Genomic DNA, 25,345 nt, shown 5'->3' with positions numbered 1-25,345 from the left:
CCAACTTTATTAAAGCGAGCAGCAGAAAGGACTTATTTGGCATTTGGTAGCAGTAGAACTATTTTAGAAATGTCACATTGTCCTTTGTGCCTCAGGGTTGTGTTTTAATAGCTTGGGCTCTGGCCTCTGTGGTGACTGCAGCCATTCTCGGTGAGATCCATGGTAGCCATGACCCTCGCCCTCCTCGAGTCACTGGAGGAAGGAGTCTGGGTGGAATGGCTGGCAGGTCCCTCATTTATGGGAGGGGGCGGCTTTCCGTGATGTGACGTTAGGACTCATCCATGCAACTTTGGGCCCCTGTGTCTTGAATGCTTCTACCAACCTCTGTCTCCAGACTTCTGCCAATCACCACAGACTGGATGGCTCAGCAACAACAGGAATTCATTTCTTCGCTCTGTGTTCTCAGGGCACTCTCTGGGGTCTCTTTCATAAGAGCACTAATCCTGTTCCTGAGGGCTCCACGCTCATGGCCTCACCACCTCCCAAAGATCCCGCCTCCAAATACCATCACCTTGGGGGTTAGATTTCAACGTGTTGATCTCAGAGGGAGACAGATATTCGGTCTATAGCACTGAGCCTCGGTTTTCTCACCTGGAGAGTAGAAGTGGTCCCCCTTTACAGGCGGCTCGAGGACTGAGTGAGGGCATAAGCACTAACATATCTTAATAATTGTGGCGTCACCTTTAGAGACGTCTTGTGTGCAAGGTGGTGTACTCAGCACTTGACACATGTCACCTTATTTAAAGAAGTATTTTATTTGTGTTATAAGGTAGGTGATTATCCCCATGCCACAGATGAGGAAACTGGGGTACAAGGAGGTGATTTGCCCAAGAAAAAGCCAGGAGCTGAGCCCAGACTGATGGTTTCAGGATTTTGTGCTGCTGCTTGTGGCTCCAAGGAGTCCCCTGGAGGGTGGGGGCCTGCCTGGGTGTCAGCCTTCTCTCAGTTCACTCCTGGCCGCTGGATGTGCCAGGGTGCTGGAGCCCCTGAACAGATCTTGTGTGAGGCCAGGGCGTGGTGGGGCAGGTGCCAGGGGCTGTGCAGCTCAGCTTCCTCCAGCACCACACCCCTGCCCCCCACATGCACCCCAGCTCCCAGTCAGCGTCTGGGTGGGGACTTGGGATTTCTCCCGGAGCCTGTCTGACTGGGAGGTGACGAGCAGCCTCTCTCAGCACGGCGGGGAAGCCTCCTTTCTCATTTTGGTTTGGTGTCATTCATTTCCTTTCTGCGACTGCTTTATTGTTTTCCATTCTCTGCAGCAGCGCCTTTCTGATTTCCTGTAAATTCCTCCATAATCACACTCTTCCCCGCACACGTGAGATCAGAACCGATAATTTCTCTTCTTGTGCTGGGTGCTGCAGTTTGAATGTGGAGGGCAAAAGTCGAAGCTTGATAAGAGCAGGTGTCACACTGACGTTATTTAGGCTGTGGTTCTGCTCTCCCGTTCTGTAAGTGATTAAATTGATCTGAAGGTAGGGCAGGAATAAAAGGAGATTCTTTTGTCCCGTCTGATAGCTCGGGGCCTTGGGTCTCAGCTGCGCACCTCTGGAAGCGCCGCGGAAGAGCAAGCCTGTGAGCAGTTGCCGTGCGCCTCCTTGGGTTTTAGGTGAGACTGTGTTAAACTGAGTCATGCGCCAGTTTTAGAACTGTTAATTGCACATAGCGAAGGGGTCCTGCGTGTGTTAATCAGGCGGCGGAGTAACATCTATTTCTGCTCCCCGAGTTTCTGTGCACGGGAGCTGGTGAGGTGTGGATGGTTCAGGGGCAGAAGCGCATCAGGATCCTACGTCCTGGGCAATGTGTCCCAAATTAGAAAAGGTACGTAGATGCAGACCTGGATTCGTGGTGTGTATGTGAACAGTATTCCAGTAGGGTTGCTGTCTTTGTCTGCTGATGAATTGGCATTTCACCCTCAGTTCACGAGAAAGCCAAGTGGAAAGTGGGGGGTCCTAGGGCGGAGTGAGAATTGACCTGCCATGCACCAGAAGGCAGGAGACAGGATGTGGGAGCATCGGGCAGAGGGGAAGGCAGGGCCAGGTCCTGGTTCCATGGCCTCCCTACACATGGCCAGCATCTGCCTGGCCCTAGTCAGGTCTCAGGCACAGTCCCTCACAGCTGAGCTAAACCCTCATTTTCCTCATGGCTCTGGTGTCTTTGAGAGCACTTATTTGATTGAGCCTCCTGAGGAAGCATAATTTTATCTGGCTCTTTCTTTTCTGTCCCTCCTGTTATTCCCAGATTTTTATCCTTGTAGCCCTAGGTCTCAGGGTGTGGAGGGTATGGTCATGGGAGTCCTGTGGTCTTGAATCTCGCTTGCCTGCTCCCACAGAACCGTCCCCTGCACATTCATCTCCAGAAGGTGTGGAATTCCTGTCCCTTCACATGGGTTTTATTCAACACTGAGGGATTTTGACGCTTAGAGACTGATCTTGGAAATACTTCATCCTGTCTTGCTGCTGTTTTAATCAGTGGAGCATTCAGACCTCAGTTAATTAAAGTCTTAATTCTGGGTTTAAAACTCAGAGCCAGTTTTGTGACCTGTGACTGTTTAAGGGGAAAAAAAAAGATTGCACAAATGAATCTCAGCCTAGGCCAGTTTTTGTCATTTCCAGCCTGTAGCAGGGGACTCTGGGCCGGGCCTAGAGGAGGAGCCTTCACCCCACCCCCTCCACCGCCAGTGGTGCTGCCTTTCTACATGAACAGCCCCCTCGGTGTGGTGATGCCCACGGGCGTGGCCATGAGCCGGGCACCCTGCACGAGGCTGCTCGGGGCTTGAGTCTCCCAGGCACACGTCAGGCGCCCCCTCTTGCTGAGTGAGGAGCCTGAGCTGCCTTCTGCCCAGACTTCTTAAGTGGCATCAATGTTGTCCTGTCCCGGGCCTGGGTCCTCTGATGCTTCATGGAGGAGGTGGCCTTCATCCTCTCCTGGGGATAGAAACCTTACAGATTGTATTTCTAACCACCACCCCACACATCCTCGGGCCAGACAAGGCTGGGCTGAGTGTGGCACTAAGCGTCCCTCGCTCCAGAGTCCGCTGGGCCTGCAGAGGCTGGACCATGGCAGAATCCTCTTTTCCTTGCCTTTTTGTGCTCAGAAGGAATGGAAATAACCTCCTCAGATTCAGAGCAGTGAATTCTTCCTGAAGATGGAGAGAAACTGTGCAGAATGCTGGGAGGTCTTATTATTTTCTGCAATAATCTTAAAAAATAGGTTTTGGTACTTGTGTCATGGAGATAAGTAAGCCAGGCTGCGCTGCCTGGCGCCTGGGCAAGAGAGACTTCAGGCCCAGCGTACCCTGTGGATAATTGGGTAAGACGGCACGAGGCAGACGTCTATTTTTAGGGCCTTTAAAGCTTGGATTAAATTGGGCCAGGCCAGTGCTCAGCCGGGCTGGTTTTGTCAGAGAACTGCCTTTCTGGGATAATTTGCCCTGGTTCAGTTTGATTTTTTTTTTAACATAACTAAAAGAGTAAGTCCTAAGTAAACCAGCTAGAGGCCTCGTTTTCCATCTTCTCCAAAGTCAGATTAGAAAATAAAGCAGGACTCTGGGCCTCGATGGCTGAACATGCTATCGTCTCTGATGGGAAGAGTGTGGCTGGGGCTCCGTGTCTCCTTTCTCCTTGGGCTGAGGGCGTGCTCTTCCCGGCTTATCTCCGGAACGAGGGTACACAAGCCACAGGGAGGAGGCCAAGTGGAGAGCCTGTGCGGCGGGCTCCTGGGGTTCAGATCCTGGGGCTGCCTGTGTGGCTGGGGGCGAGGCAATGGGAGTCTGAGTGCTGAGGCCTGGGGAGGCCGGGCTGAGCCACGTCCCACGCTGACCTGGTGAACTCCCCTGGGGTGGAGTGGAGGAGGCCTTCTTCCCTTTTTGAGATGAGCCGTTCTCTCCCCTTGTTGGAAGTAGGGTGTTTTCCGGCTTTGGTACAGTGCCCAGATACTATTTCTAACCCGTGCTTACTGTGTGTCTGCTTTGGGCTGGGCACTCTCTGGCTGAGGAACCCTGCCCTCCAGGGCTGTGGGCTTTTAGGAGGAGACGTAAATGAAAAGGAATGACAAGTGTGAGAGTTTACTGAGGACTCCCATAGACTGCCCAAGGAACGTGGAGGGGACTTAGCCTGCTGGGGGCATAGAGGGAGCCCCCCCCCGCCCCGAGAAAGGTGCATTTCAGGTGGGAGCAAAGATGAAAGGGCAGGAGCCAGTTCCAGGCAGAGGAGTCGGCTGTGGGGGTGAGTGGGGGTGGGTGGTGGAGATGGGCCAGGTGGGATGAGTCACGGAGTAGACTTTTCACTTCATCCTGAGGACATCTGGAGGCCAGTGGAAGGCTTTAAGCAAGGGAAAGCATGATCAGCTTTGCATTTCCTGAAGATCCCCAGCTGCTGTCAGGGAGCAGACGGAGCTGGGGTCTGGAGGCCAGAAGAGGTTGTCCAGGCTGGAGGGAGTGGGGTCTGGATGGAGAAAGACGAAAGGTCTGAGAGAGGTTGTGAGGCGGAATTGCAGCCCTTGGTGACCAGTTGGATGTGGGAGCGATGGACGGACGAGAGAGAGGTGTCCAGGAGGATGCCCAGGTCTCTGTAAGCAGCAGGGCGATGGCAGAGCTGTGGTTTGAGGTGGGGCACGTGAGTGGGTGGGAGTTTCTGCCACACTGAGTTCGAAGTGCCTGGGAGACCTGCAAGTAGAAGTGCAGCTGGGAGGCCTGTGCCAGAGACGGGGGTGTTGGGAGCAGGTGCAGAGCAAAGCTGACGGGCAGGGAGGGGAGGGCTTGTCAGGGAGGGGAGGAGGGGGAGCAGCTGAGCGAGCGCATGCCAGAGGAGACAGGGGTCACTGTGCCTCTTCCCCTGAGAGGTCATGGAATGCCTCTGGATTTGGCAGCCTGGGGTCATCATCGTCCCACGTATTGGTGAGAGGGCGGCTGGCAGAGTGGTGGGGGCTGAAGGGAGAAGAGAGAGGGGAGGTGAAGAGATGGAGAAGAGGTTTGAGGTAGAACGTAAAAGCTGCTCTTCTTCTTCTGGAGGCGAGGACTGTTAGGAATTCCTTTCCAGAAATGTGTGGGGTTGTGGGGGATAAAGCTTGGCTGGAGGAGGAGGAGGTAAGTCTGTGCTCATGGAGCTTTCAGTAAGAGGGGCAGGTGGGTGGAGGAGGTTGGGGCTGGGATCTGAGCCCAGGTGTGTGAGTGTTGGGGGCTGAGCCTCATCGGTAAGAGGGCACCCGTTTCCTTGTAAGGGGAGGAGAGGATGAGGGGAGAGGGAAGGCTTGGGAGTTTGGAGAAGAGGGGGGAGTGCACCCACCTGCTGGCTTCTGTGTTTTCCCTCAAGCAGGAGATGAGTTCATTCATCTACTGAGAAGGGGGGTGGTGGTATGCTAAGAGGTATTGGGAAGGTGGAGAAAGCTGAGAGTAGCCCCATGCATGCCCCTCTGCATTTCATGGCAGAACTGGGGTTCTGCAGAGGCCGAGTGAGGCTGGAGACTATGAGCCTGCTATGCCAGCCACCCGGCCTTGGGATTTCCCCGTAGCCCTCAGGGCCCAGGAGCAGGCACGCAGCAGACGCGCTCTGGTTTGTTCCTCGTGGGAGTTTGGCCAAGCCCGTGTGGATGGATGGGCACAGGGCCTAGGGGTCTAAAATGTTGGCAAGAGTGGTGTCTAGAGGGCTGTCCCAGGGATCTAAGCTGGATAGAGAGGCAGAGGGCTGGGAGTGGGTGCAGGCCTGGTTACCACCTGGGTTGTCACTCTGGTCATTGCTGCATTCGAGAACAGAGAGGTCTGCTCCCTGCTTACCAGTTCCTCGGGCTGGTGCCGAGCAGGGTGCCTGTGGAGACGAAGCGCCAGGGGCTGCTAGGCTACCCTGAGTGGATTTGGACCTCAGGAGCCTGAGCTGCTCATCTGAGTCCCACCCATGGCTCTGACCCTAGCCCTCTGTTCCCCAGGTGGGACTGCTCCCAGCGCCCCGATGTGGAATCGGAGGCACCCTTATGATGATAAAGAGCAAGCTATTAGGCTTCAGGGTCTGCCTCCTTAAGAAACAAAGGATATTCACTTGGAAAAAGCTCACGGGGCTTGGGGTTTGTCTTTTCCATGTTCCCCAGAAGGTTTTACGTTCTTAGGAGGGTGTCACTGTACTGCAGAATGCCCTCCTCCCTTCCTGATGACAAGTGGCTGGCGGTCCTAGCCAGGTGGCACCATGGAGATGGGGTGAGTCAGTGGCTGGCTCGGGCTGCTTCTGTGAAGTCCCCGAGGGTTCGCTGCCTCTGATGGAGGTCCATCCTTAGCCCGTCTTGGCTGAGGCCAGCCCAGGGTGGTCAGGCTTCAGAGGACGGACGGTGACTAGACGAGAGGCACACTGTGGGCAGAGGGGCAGGCGCTGGTCTGCCATCCTCAGACTTTCGGCTCTGCTGATCTCAAGGGTGCTTGAGTGTGTTCGCAGTGTGAGAGGGAGAGAGAGCCATGTGGGCGCTTTGGTGAAGGGGATCCCCTCCCATAAAGGGAGCAGAGCTGGCCGTGAGGGATGCACTGAGGACTCGGCGCTCTTAATGACTGGGCCTGGCTGCCCCGTAAAAACTCGTGACCCGGAGTTGCTTATTTGAAATGGTGGAGGTAGAAAACAAATATCTGTTTAGCTTCTCTAGGTGAGTCTTACTTGGGGACGAGATTGATTACAAAGAGGAGAAACCTAACCAAATTTGGGCAAATTGACATGAGTTCACTGTGAGGACCCCAGGCACCCCCTGGAGTCCAGTTGCAGGAGGCCCAGCTGAGTCTGGAAAGGAAGCAGGGTCTCTTGGCTGTGCCTGCCTGCCCTACGTAGCCCCGCTCTCTCACTGCTGTGTCTCTCCTCTCTGCTCCTGGTCTCCTGCTTCTCTGCAGATGGCCTGTTCCCACATTCATACCTGCACCCACAGCTGGAAGGGGCCACACCTCCCTACTCCCGCTCCCACCCTCCACCCTGTCTCAGGCAAGGGCCTGAGTCACATGGTGTTCCTGGGCTGCCCTTGGGTAGGAGGGTGGGGTCAGGGGGAAATGGGGGGCCTCTTCAGCCACCTGGGCAGAGCCCTGGGAGTTAGCACACTTAAGATTCAGGTCCAACAGCCTCACTGTGTAGATTTTATCCCCATTTATGGATGAGGAAACAGTCTCAGTGAGGCAAGGAGTGTCTGGCTGCAGAATCTGGACTTCTTGCGCCACCCAGAGCGACTTCCAGATCTTGTAACTGGAAATAGCTGCCCACCTGAGGCTACGTTGGGTCAGGACGGCTGTGCTGAGTGCAGCTTGTCACTCCCGGGGCTCAGTGGCCCACCTGCCACCACCCCCACGCCCAGGCAGCCCATCTGCACCTGGCTGGGCCCGACCTGGCCCTGTGCTACTTCCCAGGCTGGGCAGGGTGTGGTGGGCCCCGAGGTCTCCCTGGAGGGGTCCAGCCAGCCCCCGCCAGAAGTCACTGACTCGCTGCTTTGTTTTTCTGTCTCTGCAGCCGGGTCTTTAAGACGGACATGGAGCTGGAGGTTCTGCGCTACACCAATCGAGTCTCCAGCGAGGCCCACCAGGAGGTACGCCGGGCTCTGGCCCGTTGGATGCACTGTTCTGGCTGGGTCAGGCAAGCAGCATTGCTCCGTGTGGGGCAAGAGAGCAGGATCGACGTGGACGGTCTCAGGGCGGCACTAGTCCCCAGTGTCACTCCAGTAGGCAGGAAGTGTCGCTTCAGCCCGGAGACAAGTTGATGGCTCTTTTTCTGTTCCCCAGTGGGGGCAGGGCGTGGACAGCAGAGGCTCTGCCCCAAGTCCTCACCTTAAGGGAATTTCCCAGAAAGAAGTCACCACTTCCAGGAGGAAGGGCTCTCTTTCCTGGCCTTCCGGCAGTCCCAGCTCCTTGTAAAGAATCTTTGGTCCTTAACCGTGATTCAAGCACATTTGATGCTGTCATCCATTTTCTGAGAACGTCCTCACGTAGATCTTCCCCAGACTGTCCCACTTTATCTGAGGAGCCAGAGCAAATAAGCATGTGTCTTTCCTGAAGGACGTTCGGGGTGTCTGAGGTCACCAGGAGCTTGCTTAGTGACAGTCACAGCTTTGTGACTGGAGACAGACAAGGGTCATTTGTGGGCAACAGACTCTCTCGTATGAGTTCATTTTCTCTGTGTTTTATGAAAGTTAAAGGAAACCTTTTAGTGACAGTTGTCATAGCCTTCCGAGCATTAAGTGTCCACTAAATGCATCTTCGTTAGGTCTTTATTGCCCTCCGCCTGCCGCCACCTGGGCGGCAGCTCTGTGCTGGGTGTTGATCAGCCTCTAAGTGGAAGTGCTCCAGAGTGGTTTAAATAAACTGTGTGGCTTTTGGAGCTTTAAAAAAGTTCTAATTTGTCACATTTCTGCACCACTGTGTGCACATATGATTATTTTTTTTTAAAGAAAGGATTCTTTTGAAAAAGTGCCATACATTATTTATAAGGCACTGTTACTTATCTGCTTAATACAAATGTCTTTGCTTAATATCCGTCCTCCAGGTAATGAAGGCTGTAAAAGTGGGAATGAAAGAATATGAGATGGAAAGGTAAGCTGCTGTGTTTCTCTGGGTAAAGATTAAAATGTGAAACCCAGTAATTTATGTTCCCTGAGCAAGTAACAGATGAAGCTCCGTGGCGGCACGTGCAGACTGAGCGGGGATTACGAGCGAGGCTTCAGCATTGCAGGCAAAGAGGTTTTTCCTCTGACTGTGGCCCGCTCCCTGGCTCTTGGCAGAGTGTTTGATGGTAATGGTCTTTGATTACTTTTCCACATGGTTTACTGCCCCATCATTCCACTTTCGGACTTTGTTTCTGCAATTTGCAGGAAACTTTACCGAGTAGCTGCTATTGTGACTCTGAAAGCTGCTAGTAAAACAGCTTGCCATTTTTATGTGTAAACACTGCCATTATGTCTGCTGTGCTTGGACAACTGGGTCTCGGGATGGTTAAGTGGCTCATAAAGCGTTCTGGAGAGCTCCAGTTAGGCCTGCAGGGAGCCAGTGCCCCCTGGAGTGCTTCCCCAGCATGATCAGTGTGGCCTGGCCAGTTCCTCAGCCCTGCTCCAGGACCCAGGGCTCAGCATGCTGCTGCCCATGGCTTGAGGAAGCCCTGGGGTCAGACCCAGACTGCCCCAGTGGCTGCCTTCCACCCATGTCTAGGGGCAGGAGGCCCCCATTCCAGGGTCTCCCACCAGTGACCGCACCACCTGGAAGCTCCCCTGGGGAGGGGATACTGAAGAGGCTGCCATTTCTCCCCCTGTGACATAATAAGAAATCTGTATTTGATCTCTGCCCTAGTTCCTGTCATAGAGCTTCTCAAATCCTTGGAATTCCCTCAGGGATAGAGGTGAGAGGAGCGTCTTTTGTTATTTGTAATAAGCCCCTTTCAACCACACCTGAGTTTATTCTAATGAAGTGACTCTCAGAAGATGGGGACTGGTTGCCCAGGAACCAACCTAGTGATTAGAGGGTTGGAACTTTCGGCTCCACCCTCTGACCTCCAGTGAGAGGGGAGGGGCTGGAGGTTGAGGTCTGACCAGTGATTCAGTTAGTCCTGCCTATGTAATGGAAGCTTCTGGGTTGGTGAACCCTTTGAGGTGCTGGGAGGGTGGCACGCCTGGAGAGGGCATGGAAGCTCTGCACCCCTTGCCTCATACCTTGCCCTGTGCTTCTCTTCATCTGGCTCTTCCTGAGCTGTATCCTTTATAATAAAGTGGTAATAGTAAGTAAAGTGCTTTCCCGAGTTCCATGAGCTATTCTAGCAAATTATCAAACCCAAGGGGGCATCGTGGGAACCCCTGATTTATAGCCAATCAGTCAGAAGTACGGGAGGCCCGGACTTGTGATTGGTGTCTGGAGTGGGGACGGTGTTGTGAGACTGAGCCCTTAACCTGTGGGGTCTCACCAACTCTGGCAGTTAGTGTCAGAATTAAAATGTAGGACACCCAGTTGGTGTCTTCAGAGAACTGGAGAACTGTTTGGTGTGGAAAACCCACCTTTTGGTGTCAGAAGTGTGAGTACAGAAGGAGTTTCACCTTTTACCTCCCCCCTCCTGGCTGCCCTTTCCTACCTGGCCCTGTAAGAGCTTGGTGCTGCCGCCCCTTCCCCCCGTTGCAGGGCCCAGGTTACCCCGGCTGCCTCAGGGTCTGCTCTGGCTCCACGTCCCCCTCCCAGCCTTTCTGGCCTGCCCGCTGTGTCAGTGCGGGGTGCGGGCAGGGTGCCGACGGAGTCAGCAGCGGGCAGTGTGGGCGTTTGTGTTCACCATCACGTGGCTTGGTCAGAGTCGAACCTGAAAGGAGTCCTGAGCAGGGAGCCTCTGTGTTTCTCTCCTCTTATCCTGGGCCATGAGAGGTGAATGAGGCCCTTGCTGCTCTGGTGCCCGGGAGGGGGCCTGGAACAAGTGCTGCCTCAAAGACTCAGCCCTGCCATGCTGAGGAAGATGGGGAAGGGCATGCGGAGGCGGCCCAGCTTCTGCCTCCACGTGGTCTCCTGCTGCAATGCAGTGTCTGCTCTGGTATTCCCAGGGTCCCTGCTCACCCCCTGAAGATCTGGGACAGGAAGAGTTCTGTGGGGCTACCAGGGAGGTGGGCCAGGCAGTGGTCCGTCAGATAGGCACTGGCCCAGAAATCTGTTTCCAACTGACGTGGCCCATAGTGACCCACGGCTGATGCCTCAAATAAAAATAACCCAGAAATTGGAGCAGGACCAGCTTGGCCCAGCGTGGAGCCCATCCCTCTGCTGCATGCTGGCAGCCTGGTGCCCCGAGCTGCAGGGAGTCCAACTCCCAAGGTGGCTCCTGGGAGGGCCTTGAACTGCCTCCAGCCGTGTGTCCCAGAGCCCGACTCTGCTGCAGCCTGCACGGGCCTGTGTGAGCTCGGGGTCAGGGGCCGGGGCCCTCAGAATGCTTACCCTGGCTCCTTACCCCCAACCCCAGGCAATGGAGGTCTTTTTTTTTTTTCTTTTAATGGGAAATTTCAAATATCCAAAAGAAAAAAAAAGGGGGATAGTATAATGAACTTCGAAGTCCCCATCGGGGTTTTCTGTTTAGTTTTGTTCATTGGGGTATTTAAAACCAATCACAGGCATCAGGTCATTTCACCTGTAAGTAATCAGTAGGTGCTCAGTTAATAGGGATAATTTTTTCCTTTACATGAGCACCATGTCATTAGCACATCTAAGCAAATTAACAGTAATTCCTCGGTATCATCAATGTCTAGTGCATATCATCTAAAACCACCGTATTTGAGTTGGTTTGCTCACATTTGGATCCGAAGTCTCCACATTGTGTTGGCTGTTGTCTGAAGGAGGGTCTCTTTGTTGGCTGAGCTCTGAGATCTCACCTTTGTCTTCAGACCAGTCACGTCCCCTCCACCCCCTTCCCCGGGTTGGCCTCCCTGCTGCCTCGTCTGTGGATCAGGGCGGCTCTTGGAGAGACGAGCCTGAAGCTTTTGGCCAGAAGCGGCCACCCTGAGGATGCTAAGTGGCATCAACTCAGCTCGCTGTGCCAAGTGTGCACACCCACCCTGTGGCTGGCCAGGGGAGCTGTGCCTGGAGAGGGGACACAGTGCCTGCCCTCCCAGGCCTCAGCCCAGCAGGGGGCCGTCTGATCTGTGGGTCCCTGAGAGCAAGGGCAGGGGTTTTCTGAGTTGGAGATGGGGTTGGGGACTGCTCCAGGGAAAAGCTAAGGCGGAGGTGACGAGAACAAGGGACAAAGTCTATTCCTGAAGGACAGTAGGTGGGGTGACCTTTCAGGGCAGACGGTGTTGCCACCCCAAAGATGGTGGGAAGATGGTTGTCCTGGGATATTGTTGCATCTTGGGGGGGACCCTGGCCAGATTTGAGGAGGGCACCCCGACTACCAATAGCAGCCAGAGCCCCTGGGGGCATCTGCAGCGGTGAGGTGGGCCGACGTCTCTCTGCCTCTTGCTGCCTCCCTAGGGAGCTCGGGGACACAGTTTTGTGGTCTGTGTCCTCGTGAGCCTGGAGGCTTCTTGGAGGCCCTGTCTCGTTTATCCAGTGTCTACCCCGTAATTGGCGTCAGGAAATAGGTGTGGGTGGGTTACATAAATGGACAGGAGAAAGAAGGGAATGTCCTGAGCTATTTTTTGCTATCTCCTATGCCACTGTGAACTTGAGCATCCTCTTCTTAACTAGGTGGGGAATATAAAAGCTCGTCTAAAGCAGGTGGTAGTTCCCCACGGGGCATGGCATTTTTAACACAGGCCACACTGATGCCCAGAAGGTCCAGGGCAGCCAGATACGCAGGTAGGCTGCCAACCCACTGGGCTGGAAGAGCATCCTTGGAACCTGCCAGACGTTCTGCTGGGAGCATGGCCCGCCCCAGCTTCGCAGAGGCACGCAGGGCAGGAAGGGCAGGGACTCCTGCAAGTCAGGACTGGAGGCAGGGCGGGGTAGGGAGTGGGCAGGAGATGGGGCTGATTTTCTCGAAGGAGGGCAGGCCACCAAGATGATGATGCTCAGACGCCAGAGATGCTGGCCAGGAGACCTAATTGTAAGCCTCATCTTTTTTTGTTGTTTTATTATCAAAGGTCTGTTATGAAATCTTGAGGGCACGTTGAAAAAAAGAAAGTGAGCTGATGGCATTTATTAAGACACCTCCTCCTCTGTGCTGTGCCTGTGAGGGGGGTGCAGAGGAAATGGAAATCATTTTCCACAATTGAGGTGTAGTAAATTGTGTTAAACCAGTAAGACGTTAATGTTTGGGTAAATCAGGTGCTGACAGCCTCTGACTGCAGGCCCAATCAGGCGGTCCGTTTTACCGCCTCGTGTTATTTGATGTGAGTGGCGTAACCAGCTTGTGGCTGGCTGGCGTGGGGCTGGCAGCCGAATCAGTTACCTGAGAACACTCATTTAGAGCATGCTCCATTGGCTGTGTAAGCAGGTCCCGGCTCACATTTGCCACAAGGAGATTAATAACTTGATGTTTCTGACAGCCTGGGACCGTAATTGAAATTATGCTCTCTTTCTCCTCAAGCTGTGAAGGGGACATTTTGGGCCCTTTCATGGCAGCTTCCGTGGGAGTTGTGGGAGTCATTTGAAAGGCAGAGGGTCTGTGAGGTCTGCCAGGGACAGCATGGCGCTGTCCTCCTCCCCTGGCTGGGGTCCTTCGTGGTAAATACCCCCGACCCTGTCCTGAGACCCTGGCAAGCCTGGGTTCTTCTGTGCTCTCCTGTCGCAAGCAGCGGCTCACAGTGCTTGTCTCCTGTTGCCTTTCAGTCCTTTGCTAGTGGAGAACTTGCCCAGCTGTGCCACTCTGTGCTCAGTCTTGTTGTTTTTTCCTGCCCTGTGGCCAGATGGAGTGAGTCACCATTCTGTGTGTTCAGTGTGCCCCCTGGGTCCAGATTGGGGGTGGGTCTTCTCCCCAGGGTTGAAGGGAGGGGGTCTCCTCCTTGCAACCGCACACACACCCTGCCACCCCCCCCACCCCACACACACACAACCTCCACCACACACTATACACATACACACACTCCATAGACACACTCCACCACTCATACCATACCACACACACACACCATACACACATACTACGCATAGATACACATGCCCCACTACCACACACCGCTCACATACCACACACACAGACAGATTCCATCCGAGCCGTGGGGTGCTGGGTCGGGTGGTTGGTCTTTCAATTTACCCACCCCAAGAGCAGGTTGTAAAACGCTTGCTGTGCTCTTGTCACACAAAGCCAGTTTCCCCCCGCTTTTTGAGGATTAGGAAATTTCACTCCAGTGAGGATAGTTGGAGGGTGGGAGACTTTATAGGAAACCCCACAACCCTCCCAGCCCGTGGTGACCGTGGCTGCAGAAAGCACAGGCCGGTGGGGCAGACCAGCGGCTTTTTTCTGTTCCCCTCAGGCCTCGCGCTGCACAGTTGACCGCTGAGCTCACCCTTCACTCCACCACCCTCAGCTGATCCGGGGTGGCTTCTCTGTCGCGTCTGCAGGGGCTGCACTGCCCGCTCTGGGAGGCCGCCGAGCTTCTCAGCTGAGCGCCTGATTCTTCCATCTGCCTGTCCCTCCTGGGGCACTGTGACACTGAAGGACCGTCTCAGATACCTGGCTCGCATCGCCCTCCTCTCACTCTGGGTCCAGGGCTCTCCCAGCGTGCTGGCTATGGTGGTCAGATGTGGCCCTGTATGGCTCTGAACACACCCCTCAGGGTGTGCAGAGGATCCAGGTTGCATTGGTGATGGATGTCACCAAGAGGCCCTTAGTTCCCTCCTTCCTGGAGTTTCTGGAGATGTACAGCGTCCAGTCACCTGGGAGTGGTCTGCCCTAGTCTGCTCTCAGCCTGGGCATCAGTGAGACCACCCTCAGTTTACCTACCCCCACGAAGGTGCTGGAGTTTGTTTGGGGCATTTGGGCCAGGTCTGGGTCCAGGCAGCCTCTGAGACCCCAGCCCCCAGGTAAGAACGGATGTGATGGGCCCTTCTCCGTGGGCCTAGTCACTATCATGGGCAGTGCCCTGCAGCCTCCAAGGCAGACACAGCCTCACTTCATCGACTGCCTTGAGGAACGAGGCTGTGGCTTGGATCGTTCTAGAAGGGCCTGCTGAGACCCCAGGTCCGGGTATGGCGAAACCCGCCCTTTGCCTCATGTAGTGAGGCTGGTTTCCTAGCAGCACTTCCTTGGCTGTTGGAGACAGGCCACACACAGCCTGCCACCAAAGGAGTCAGGAAGCCCCCCCTCTGTTTCGTGCACCCCCAGGAAGGCAGCCCATGAATCCTGCACCTGGCCAGCCGCACCTCAGTGAGCTGAGTTGGGTGGACAATTCCTTGGAGTTCAGAGCAGGCTTCTCCTCATCCTGGGCCCACCCCATACCAGGCAGGGCAGGTCCCGTGTGCCCACCCAGCCTGCTTCGTGCACACCACCCAACATGAGGGAGTGGAGTAGCTCTGTCCATGAGGTTCGGCAGAGCCTGGTGTCTGAGAGTGCAGCTGGGGCCTTGGTGGTGGAGAGGCTGTGGGACTCTGGCTTAAAGTAAGGATAGCTCATTTTGCCTCTAAGAGTAGCTAAGAAATGGGCACATTTAGGGCACAAACCAGCCTGGTATCCAGCCAGAAAGCTGGACAAAGAACCAGATGGAAGGCTTCCTGCAAATATGCAGCCTCCTCCATGCGGCCCTAATTAGAGCTTTTGGGGACAGAGCCAATAGAAAGGTATTTTCTTTTCAAATGCCAGGGGAATTGCCCATGGAGAATCCCATTAAGTAACAGTGGTGCCAGCAGGCATCTTTATGGATTTGCCTCTGATGTTTCACCATTGAATCTGATTCTGCCTGTTGATTTCCGATAAATATTTACCATCAGCTTTAGAAAGTAGCGTTTTCTTCCTGGCTTAGTAGATTTTATCAGGAAAGGATGTTGAATTTTATCAGCTGCCTTTTTGGCACCTCCTTTGGCCTTTTGTATGTGTATTTTAAGCAGTTAATAAACTTTTTATTTTAGAATAGTTTTAGATCACAGAAGAGTTACAGGAATATTAGTTCCCATATATCCCGTGCCCATTTCCCCTATTGTTAACATGATGATGGTACATTTGCCACAACTCATGAACAATATTGATACCCTATTATTATCTGAAGTCCATACGTTATTCCAATTTCCTTATCTTTTACCTAATATTCTTTTTCTGTTCCAGGATCCCCCCCAGGATACCACATTACATGTAGTTGTCCTCCTTGCTTAGTGCCTCTCGGCTGTGACAATTTCTCAGACTTTCCTTGCTTTTCATGACCTTGACAGTTTTGAGGAGCCTGGTCAGGTATTTTGTAGAATGCCTTTCAGTTGTAGTTTTTCTGATGTTCTTCTCATGGTTAGACTGGAGTTGTGGGTTATCGGGAGGAAGACCACAGAAGTAAGGTGCCACTTTCATTGCATCGTATCCGGGGTACCTGCTGTCAGCCTGACTCATTTCTGATGTTGACCTCCATCACCTGTGAAGTGGTATTTGTCAGGTGTCCCCACTGTCAAGTTACCCTTTTCCCCCCTTTCCTTTGGAAGGAAGTCACTACGCACTGCCCACCCTGAAGGAGTGAGGAGTTATGCTCTGTCTCCTGGAGGGGGGAGTATCTTCCTACATTATTTATAATTCTTCTGTACAAGAGGTTTGTCTCTTTTTCCCCCATTTATTTAATTATTCAATCATTTATTTACTTATATCTGTATGGACTCGTGGATATTTATTTTATACTTGGGGTTATGATCTAATATCTTGTCATTTATTTTGTTGCTGAAATCATTCCAGCTTTGGCCACTGGGGGCTCTTCTGTTTGGCTCCTGTGTCCCTTTGACGTCACCCCGCCCCTGCCCCCCATCATTTTGCTTTTTGAGCACTTTCTTACTTTCTGCCACTGCAGGATGCTCCAGGCTCATCTTGTATGTTTCTCACTCCAGTCCCAGAATCAGCCATTTCTCCACGGAGCCCTGGTTCCTTTTATGGGGAGCATGGTATTCAATACCAAGATAGGGCGCTGGGTGTACGTCTGATGAATTTCATGACCAGACCTCCTGGTGTGGCCATTGTGGCGTCCCTGGCACACAGCTGCTTTGTCGTGGCGGGTCACTGTTTAATAAGCTGCAGGGCTGAAAGAGGAAGCAGTGTGTACTGTAGTGGTTAGAGCTTGGTTGCTCGAGACTGGTGTCCTGCGTTTGAGTCCCAGTTCTGCTACTTACTGTGCCTCAGTTTCCTCATCTGGAAAAAGGATAATAATCGCACTTCATAGGATGGCGAGGAGGACTCTGTGAATTAATGTATAGACCGGGTATGGACCAGTCTTGACATCTAGTAAGCGTTGTCATGACTGTTGTTGTTACTCTTTTACTATCATTTTATTATAGACTCAAAACAGGGGATTGAGCTATACATTTTTTTTTTTTAACTCTCTTAGCCATATTTTGAGATCATGATTTGGGAAGCTCTCCACATTTTTCTGTTTTCTAGAGCAGTTTAGAAAGCATAGGGGCTATCTGTCTCTTCAATGTATAAAGAAGTCTTTTGATGCTATGAGAACTTAGTGTTTCTTTGATAACTTTTCAGGTTTTCCTATGGGGTTGTTTTAGTCTGACTTTATCCATCTTAGAGTCATTACAGTACATTTTCCCGGAAAGTTTTTGTTTTCATCAAAAATTGCAAACTTATTAGAACCGAGTTATTTTATTCTCTTAAGTTTGAAAAATACCTGCTCTATAGCTGTAGTTGTATTTCCTTTCTCATCCCTAATATTATGTATTTGTGTTCTTTCTGTATGGATTAGCATTGCCAGAATTTGATCTGTTTTATTGGCCTTTTTGCAAAGTCAGCTTTTAACTGTATTTATCCACTCTCTTGCTTGTGGAACTCACAGATGCCCAGTTTTATTGTTATTCCTTTCTCGTCCCTTCCTGACCTTGTTTTGAACATCCATCTTTTAACTCATTTAGTCGAATTTTATTGTCATTCTTTCTTCTTTAGTAATAAATGAATTTTGGCTAATAGATTTTGAATCCTTAACCATATCCTAAGAAGTTTTGATTGATTTGATTTTTGGCCTAAGAAAGGAACTAAGAACATTTCTTCTGATTTCCAGATAGATGTGGTTGGTTAACTTTCTTGGTTAATTTTTTATTAGTTTCTGGTTTTTCACCCCTGTAGTTAGAGAATGTAATCTATGTAAATGTTATTTTTCTTAATTTTGAGATTTTTCTTTATGGCCTGTTTAGAAATATTTTTGTCAATATTTCATGGAATAAAATTAAACATTTATTGGGAAATTTTTATTTTCTATTTTTAGAGTACATACTTTGGTGTACCTTAAATCAGGTTTCTCATCTTGTTCCAGTCCTGTACCTCCTTCCTTATTTTTGTACATTTGCTCTAGGATTAAGAGAGGTGATTTATGAATCCTCGTTGTGAGTCTTAACAGATTTTTCTTTTAATAATCATTTCCATACCGAGTCGTTTGAGGCACACAGGTGGATGATGGCTGTGTCTTTTTGATGTATTTTACCTTTTTGCAACTTATAAGAACCCCTTTTGACGTAATTAATCCTTTTTGTCTTGAATTTGACTTTATCTGATATTGGTATTACTATTAAATGTTTTCTTTTGTTATATTTTCCTGCTGTCTTTGCTTACTCTTTTATTTTTAACTTTGCTCATCGGTTGCAGTTTACTTGTTCAAAATGGAGGGCCTCTGGTGTGGGGAGAGCCACTCGCGTCTGTCGTGGTGACCCATATGCTTGATCTTTTGTCCAGAGTCTCGTTTGGTGCTTTCTGGTTTCTCTTCTGCTTTTCTGGCTTTTAAATTTTTTCTGTCATTGAAAAGTTGGTGAAGTTTCTTTAGTTTTCTTTTATATGCATTCCACTTTTGTTATCGAATTACTTTTAAATCAAGAAAAAATGACTTGTATTTTTCTGCTTTCTCTATGTCTGTTAAAAAGTTAATTATCGATTCCTCACTTTGAAAAATGAGACATTTAGCATAATTTTACTTTCTGTCTCTTCCCCCCCATCTTCCAGTTTTTTATTATACAACTGTCTTTCCGTCAGTTAGTTTCAACATCTGCGTTATTTTATAATCATTTAATAACAACTACTTAGACATAGTGCCATCTCACTGGATCCAGCCTGGACCCCGGTTTTGTGCCGTCTTCCCTTTCCTCTGATGCTCTTCCTCTGACCTTGCACGTTGGCAAGTCCTCTTGGTGCCTCCTGTGTGAAGGACGGCTGAACTGGGTAGTGAATCTTTGTTCCATGAAACTGTTCCCTCCATCAGTGCCAGAGGTCTTAGGCAAATCATCGTCTTTCTCCTTTTTGGGAACTTTGTATTTTCTGCTTGATGCTTACAGGATTCTTCTTTATTCTCGAGAGCTAACAGTATTTCCCAAGGATCTGTCTGGGTGCTCTGCCGGGCTTTGGCCATACTTCGGGTGTCAGAGTCCTGCCAGCCTTGCCAGCAGGGTTAGAGGCCCGGGTAGAGGCAGCCCCTTGAGAAGAGGTGGGAGTTGGGCCCCGCATTAGCTCACAGCTCTTCAGCCAGCGGGTGGCACGGGCTGGTGCGCAAGGCTTCCAGCTCAAGTGGCAAGACTCAGGTCAGTTGTATCCTGACTTAGGCCAATGAAAGGCAGAGCAAAGCAGCAGTCACACCTCACACACAGACCAGACAGGTGGGACGAGGACGCAGCTGCTGACTGTGAGCCAGTGACAGGTCGGTGATGTCAGCTCTGTGGAGTCGGGAACAGCTCGGCCACCAACGAGGCTGGTCTGCCACAAAGGACAGGCGGGAGTGTCACATGTTCCGTGTTTCCCGTCTGTTATCCCACTGGTCACTCCCCGGGGGCAGCATTTGTCCCCTGGGTCAGGTAATCTGAGGCCTGTGATGCCATTATTTGTCATGTCACCCTGACAGATGACACACCCGGTCTCATGGTGGCTTCCTTCTCAGTTACAGAAGCTAATGTGGTGACCCACTGGGGGCCAGAAGCTGTGCAGACAGGCCTGGGGTTGTCCCTGTGAGCTCCCGTGATGGTCTAGGATCTGCTTCTTTAATCTCAACAGTGAAACCTTTCTTTGCCTCAAGGCCTTCTTTTAAGTTCCTGTTCCACGTGTGTTGGGTCCCCTGGACGCCTTCTCCGGACTCTTATCTTTTCCTTCATAATTCCCACTTGTGCATCGGTGGAAAGTTCTCAAGCTTGTCTTCCCGTTCACTTCCTGTAACCCTTCACACTGGCTCTGCTGCTCTCTAATTACTCTGTTTTATAACTCCGCCATCACGCCTTTCGTCTTAGAGAGCCCCTTCCCGTTTGGCCCCTTCTCCACCCGTGCCAGCCTCGCTTGCCCCTCAGATGTGCCGTCCTCGTGGATCCGTGAAAACAGGGGCTAGAGACTGTCTGTAAGTTTCCTCCCATTTCCCACGGGAGACTTGCTCCGGCTCCTTGCTCACAGCTGACCGAGAGCTGTCTGACTGACTCCAGGCTGCGGAGTGCTGTTGAAATTGCTCAGGCCCAGAAGAAAGGGGGAGGAAAGTTTGGGTTGCCAGTGGATTCAATGTGCAAGGGAGCCACCCGGGGAAGCTGGGGGGTGGGGTGTGACCCACACAGCGGGGTGGGGAGGGGGCCAGTAGGAGGCGCCTTCTCTGCAGTGGGCCATTGTCTGGAGTTGGCTTTGGCCACACTGCTGGGGCCCCTGTGAGAGTGGGCTGCAGCCCCTGTGGGCTTCCAGAAACTTCTGTCAGGTTAGGGTGGGGACCCCTGGCGTTCCCACTTTTCACTCCCCAGGAGGAATTTTCCAGCAAGACGAGGGCCAGAGGTTGTAAACTGGTAGCCTCTGGGCTGGACCCAGTGCATAGGCAGCTTTAGTTTGGCTCACTCAGTGAGTTTTTAAAGTTTTGGTTGTTTTGAGTCAACAATTAAAAATCAGAAGATTTTTCTGGCTTTTCCTAGGAATTGAACTTAGATAGTCAGCTTGAGCTGGAATTCCCACAGAGCAGCAACCCAGTGGGAGCTGAGTAGCCTTCGGGCGCACACCACAGGCCCCACCCCTCCCTGTTGTCTCCCCCAGCACTGAGGCAGACCCTTTCATTGCCCTCATGCTGCTGGTTCTTTCATAGTTGAGAAAGATTTCTCATACCAGTGTCTCTATCAAAAGAAGGAAAAATAAAAGATAGTCAGAAGGGTCATGTATTTCAAGAAAAATGGGAGAGCTGTGGAAAAAAAAAAAAAGACTGTTTCTCATGTTTTGTGTGTAAATCTCTGGACAGCTTCACTCCTTTAGAAGTTCCTGCCAGGTGCCCCCAGGCCTCTGTGCTCGTCCTGGCCCTCACCCTGGAATAGCCTTTCTGCCTTTCCGTACACCCCCCTGAAGGAGCCCCATGGCAGATAGGAAGGGTGGCATGGGGCATGTGGACCAGGTGCCCATCTCGGGGGGAACCTGTCCTCTTGGGTTCCCTCAATCAGAAAGCATCGCTCCAGGTCTCAGGAGCGTCTGGTGAGGAATTATCCTGTAGGAGCCAGTATTTCAGTGTGGCTCCCAGAGCGGGCAGACAATTGTGATTATGCTGCGAGGTTTGGCGCCTGATTTTCAGAAAATTCTCATCCAGATCTATTACATTCCTGTGCAGAAAGATGCTCCCTGTGGGAGCAATTATTCTGGGCTGGGAGTTTTTCCTTCCTAACTCTGAATTCTGTAGATGTCATGAAGGGTCTAATCCAGGAGCTCTGAAAGCCTGTTCCCCGTCTGCCAGCAAGCACGTCTGCTCTAGACCTGGCGGTAATTCATGATGAAACCACGGAGAGGGATTTCCCACTTCCAGGCCCCAACAACAGGCTCCGTGGCCTGGGGCCACGGTGAAGCCACATTCATGTTCCCCACGTGCCCCCGGGCCAGGCCGTGGCTCCTCTCAGTCCGTGGCGTGGAGGGTGGGTGGTGTGGGCGCTGTGAGCCTTCGAGCTTCCTCGAGCAGTAGTCTCAGGGCGTGCCACAGTCCTGGCCACGACCACGGCTGCCTCCTGCAGCTGCCCTGGAACACAGTGAGGGAAAGTGCAGGATCGGGGTGATGGTCAGGAGATGGGCTCCGGCAGCTCTCCTGGACGCGGGACTGTCCACACACTGTGCTGGAGGTTTGGAAGAGAGGAGGATGTTGAGGGAGCCAGGCTGCTGATGGCTGCGGGCCGTGTCTGGTGTTGGTGACAGGCCTCAGGCCAGGGGTCTGGACTAGCGTGTTGTCACTGTGAAGCACCCTGTGTTCCTTCTGGACCCCTGGCACTGCTATGCCCCGGGTCTCCTCCTGTCGCCTGCTTCTCTGAGCGGAATGAGACAACGGCCCCTGGCCTTGGGGGCACGAAGGCTGGCCTCTCCCGGCTCCAGCTCCTGCAGGAACCTGCGTGGTTACTGCCACTCACAGACCCCGCCAGCTGCGTTCGTGTTAATTCCACGGTTTTGTTAGAAAAGCCAGTTCTGCGGCAGCAGAGCACCAGTGCCACACCTCTTTCTTCCCCTCTGCTCCTGCGTTGTGTGGCTGTGCCTTCCCCCAGGGCCACCCTCCGTGAGTGGGCCACACACACGCCAGCCGAATGGACTGCCCCTGTGACAGCACTTCAGGTCCCCTCATTTCTGAGTGGCGGTTGCCGACCTTCTGTGTCCGGGCCTGGGGTGGGGCTGTTCCCATGTCATCACCTTCAGGAGCAGCACTGTGGCCTGCTCAGGCGGCTCTCCTGGGGGTCCTGGCAAGGGCCGGGTGCACTATAGCCCTCCCTCCAGCCTGGGGTGACCGGGGCTTGTTGGTGGGCCACCCTGCCCGTCCAGCCCCTGCACGCGGATGCCCAGTGCTATTAGGGTCTGGGCCTGGCTGGGCTTTGTTTTTCTGTTTTATTTTGTCTTGTTCTTCACCCAGCAGGAAAAGTAGGGTTTGACTGCTCCTCCTGGAGCCAGGCTGGTGGCTGTGGAGATGGGCACCGTGGGTGGGGGGGCTGAGGTCAGCTGGGCCCTGCCTCCTTGGGTGGTGAAGAGCCCTTTTGGGGGTGGGGGTCCTTTGGGAAAGTAGTACCAGCTGCAGGATTGGGGAGAGGGGTTCCTCCTGGATGCACAGTTTGCAAATGGGCACCTCCTTGCTCCCATAGCCATAGCCGCTGTCCTGTGTCCCTGGGGCCCTCGGCAACTTTCTGCCGAGGGGTGGGAGGGGCTCGACTGTGGCATGGGCAGCTGGTGCTGGCTAAAGCTGGACAAATGTCCCTGTCCCGCAGGTGAAAAGACACAGGGTAGAGTGTCCAGGTGCTGGAGTGAGTCTGAGACCCGGCTGCCGGCGTGAGCCGTCCAGCGAGAGTGTGGTCGGTGCGTTTCCCCCCAGTGTGGGGTTACTCAGAATAGGCTCTACACCGTCCGTATATTTTCAGCATGAGCTAGAGTCTTGAATCATTTATCTTGGCAGCTCATCTTAAAACTGGAGAAAAGTGGAAATTCATCTAGGTGCTGAGAAAGGAGGCTGGAAGAAAAAAGTGTCTGGTGGCTGCCGTGATGGGTGGTGTGCCCGGAGATAGTGCTGGTGGCTCAGAGATCAAACAGCTGAGAAATGGTTTCCCAGGAAGAACTCAGGGAATTCTAAGTAGGTAATGAGTAGTGACTTTCTTTTGATTTACGGCGAGACTTGGCAATCAATCTATAACGCTTTGAAGAGGAAAGAAATGAATCTCCAAGCGGCTGCAGTCTGGACGGTTCGGACTGGCAGCCGTTTCTTGGGGTTGGGGAGCCAGAACCCCAGCCAAGGGTGGGCTGGTTGAGGGTCTGCGTCTCTCTTCTACCACGAAGATCCAGGGCCCTCCTGGTGGCTACAAAGCTGTGGCTGGAGCTGGCTTGAGGGAGGGGCTCCTCACGTCCTCTCTCTGGCATCTCCGAGGTCGTGGCTCTGACCCTGGTGGGACTCGAGTTCAGCTTTCAGGTCGTGGGCAGTTCAGGTCCTGGTGGTTTGTGGCCTCAGCCTCCCTGGGAGCTCTGGGGACCCCTCTCCTCCCCCTCCTGAAGGTGCCTGTATTAGTTTGCTAGGGCAGCTATAACAAAATACCACAGACTGGGGGGCTTAAACAACAGACATTTATTTTCTCACAGTCTTGGAGGCTAAAAGTCCAAGATCAAGGTGTCGGCAGGTTTGGTTTCTTCTGAGGCCTCTCTCCTTGGCTTGCAGGTGGCTGCCTCCTTGCCGTGTCCTCATGTGGTCTTTCGTCTGTGGGCACATAGCCCTGGTATCTCTCTGTGTCCTAATCTTTTCTTATAAGGATGCCAGTAAGATTGGATTAGGGCCCCCTAATGGCCTCAGTTTAATTTAATCACCTTTTAAAGTCCCTGTCTCCAAATACAGTCACGTTCAGAGGTAGTGGGGTTAGAGTTTCAACATCTGAATATTGGGGGGATACAAATCAGGCCATAACAGTGCCTTTGCTCCCTAGAGCAGTCAGGCCTGGTTCTGTCTGCTGGTCACACCCGGCGACTCAGCAGCGCCTCCTGTCCAAAGGGCTCAGACTGGCCTCAGGGGCCACGTGCACAACTGGCCTTCCAAAGAGGAAGACAGACAAGCAAGAGAATTACACGTGGTGAGAAGTTGGGGTCCAAGACAGAACAGGGAGCTATCATGGCCCAACATGATCCTTGAGCTGAGGCTGAGAGGGGACAAGGAGCCAGCCCGGCTCTTGCCATGTGGTGAGAGGGTACAGGAGGTGGGGCTTGGTGGGTAAGAGAGGAGTGGGTGGCAGGGCCAGGTCTCAGTAAGACGCCCCTCAGAGGTTTCTGTGAGCTGGGGAGGGACTGGACCAGCTGAGGCCGTGGCTTTGGGTGACGAGTGGACCGAGGCAGCAGCAGGAGGGCAGTGAGGAGGCTGCTGGGGGCCCTGCTGGGCGGCAGGGCTGAGGGAGGAGGGGGTGGGTTGGAGGACGAGGCTGGAGCTGAGGTGGAGCTGCGGACTCGTGGGTGGATTGGATGTTGGCGGTGAGGGAAGAGGAGGAAAGGTGATGGGTCCCAGGCTTCCGACTTGGCTGCCTGGTGGTGTCAGGCCATGCCTGCCGTGCAGACCCAGCACCTTCCCCTGACGGCCATTGCCGTCCCCTTGAGTCTGGCGCAGGCAGCTCTGTGCTGCGTTCCCAGACTGCTTCCTTCTCTCTCTCCTGCCTCCCAGTCATTGTATTTCCTGCCTGAAACGCAGAGGTTCTGGCCTCAGGCTGTGCTTTTATGAGGCCCATGAATTTGGAGGGGAGAGATCCCCAGGGCCCTGGCGCTGCGCTTTCAGTCAGGGCCTGGCTGTATTTCAAGTCCGTGCCTTGAGTGTGTGTGCGCGCATGGTGTAAACCCATTAAGCGTGGCCCCTCACTCTGCCTGCCTGGGGGCATACAGGGGGTGTGTTTGTGTGCATATGTGTGTGTGTGGTGTACACTCCCAGTCAGCATGCCCCCTCACTGCCCATCTGGGGGCACATGGCGGAGAGGGGTGTGTGCGTGCGTGTGTGTGTGTGGTGTGCACCCCCGGTCAGCAAGCCCCCTCACTCTGCCCGCCTGAGAGCACACAGGGAGTGTGTGTGTGTGCGCGCACACACGTGCACACCCCTGCTCAGCATGCCCCCTCACTCTGCCCGCCTGAGAGCACACGGTGTGTGTGTGCACCCTCGGTCAGCGTGCCCCCTCCTTGCCCACCTGAGAGCACACAGGCTGTGTGTGTGTGTGTGTGTGTGTGTGTGTGTGTGTGCACCCCCGGTCAGCATGCCCCCTCACACTGCCTGCCTGAGAGCACACAGGCTCGGCCCCTGCAGGTCCCCTCAGGCCCCAGGCAGGGGGAAGGGGAGTAGGGGCAGGAGGTGGGGTGTGTCTTAGACACCA

At 53.1% G+C, this 25,345-nt stretch overlaps 1 protein-coding gene across 5 annotated transcripts in view; it reads left to right on the top strand.

Moving 5' to 3' along the window:
• Positions 1 to 25,345, top strand: part of PEPD (peptidase D) — a 117,729-nt gene that overhangs the window by 41,274 nt on the left and 51,110 nt on the right. For all 5 annotated transcript variants that reach the window (XR_009216675.1, XM_058529101.1, XM_058529098.1 and 2 more), the window contains exons 8-9: positions 7,461 to 7,536; positions 8,490 to 8,536. Coding sequence is in view for 4 of the 5 variants with exons in the window: in XM_058529101.1 (XP_058385084.1) it covers positions 7,461 to 7,536; positions 8,490 to 8,536 (123 nt within the window). In the remaining variant the exon portion in view is untranslated. The remainder of the gene's footprint in view (positions 1 to 7,460; positions 7,537 to 8,489; positions 8,537 to 25,345) is intronic.

This window comes from Diceros bicornis, chromosome 34, assembly GCF_020826845.1.
Source record: "Diceros bicornis minor isolate mBicDic1 chromosome 34, mDicBic1.mat.cur, whole genome shotgun sequence".
NCBI lineage: Eukaryota > Metazoa > Chordata > Mammalia > Perissodactyla > Rhinocerotidae > Diceros > Diceros bicornis.
This window is presented reverse-complemented; position numbering and strand designations above follow the sequence as displayed.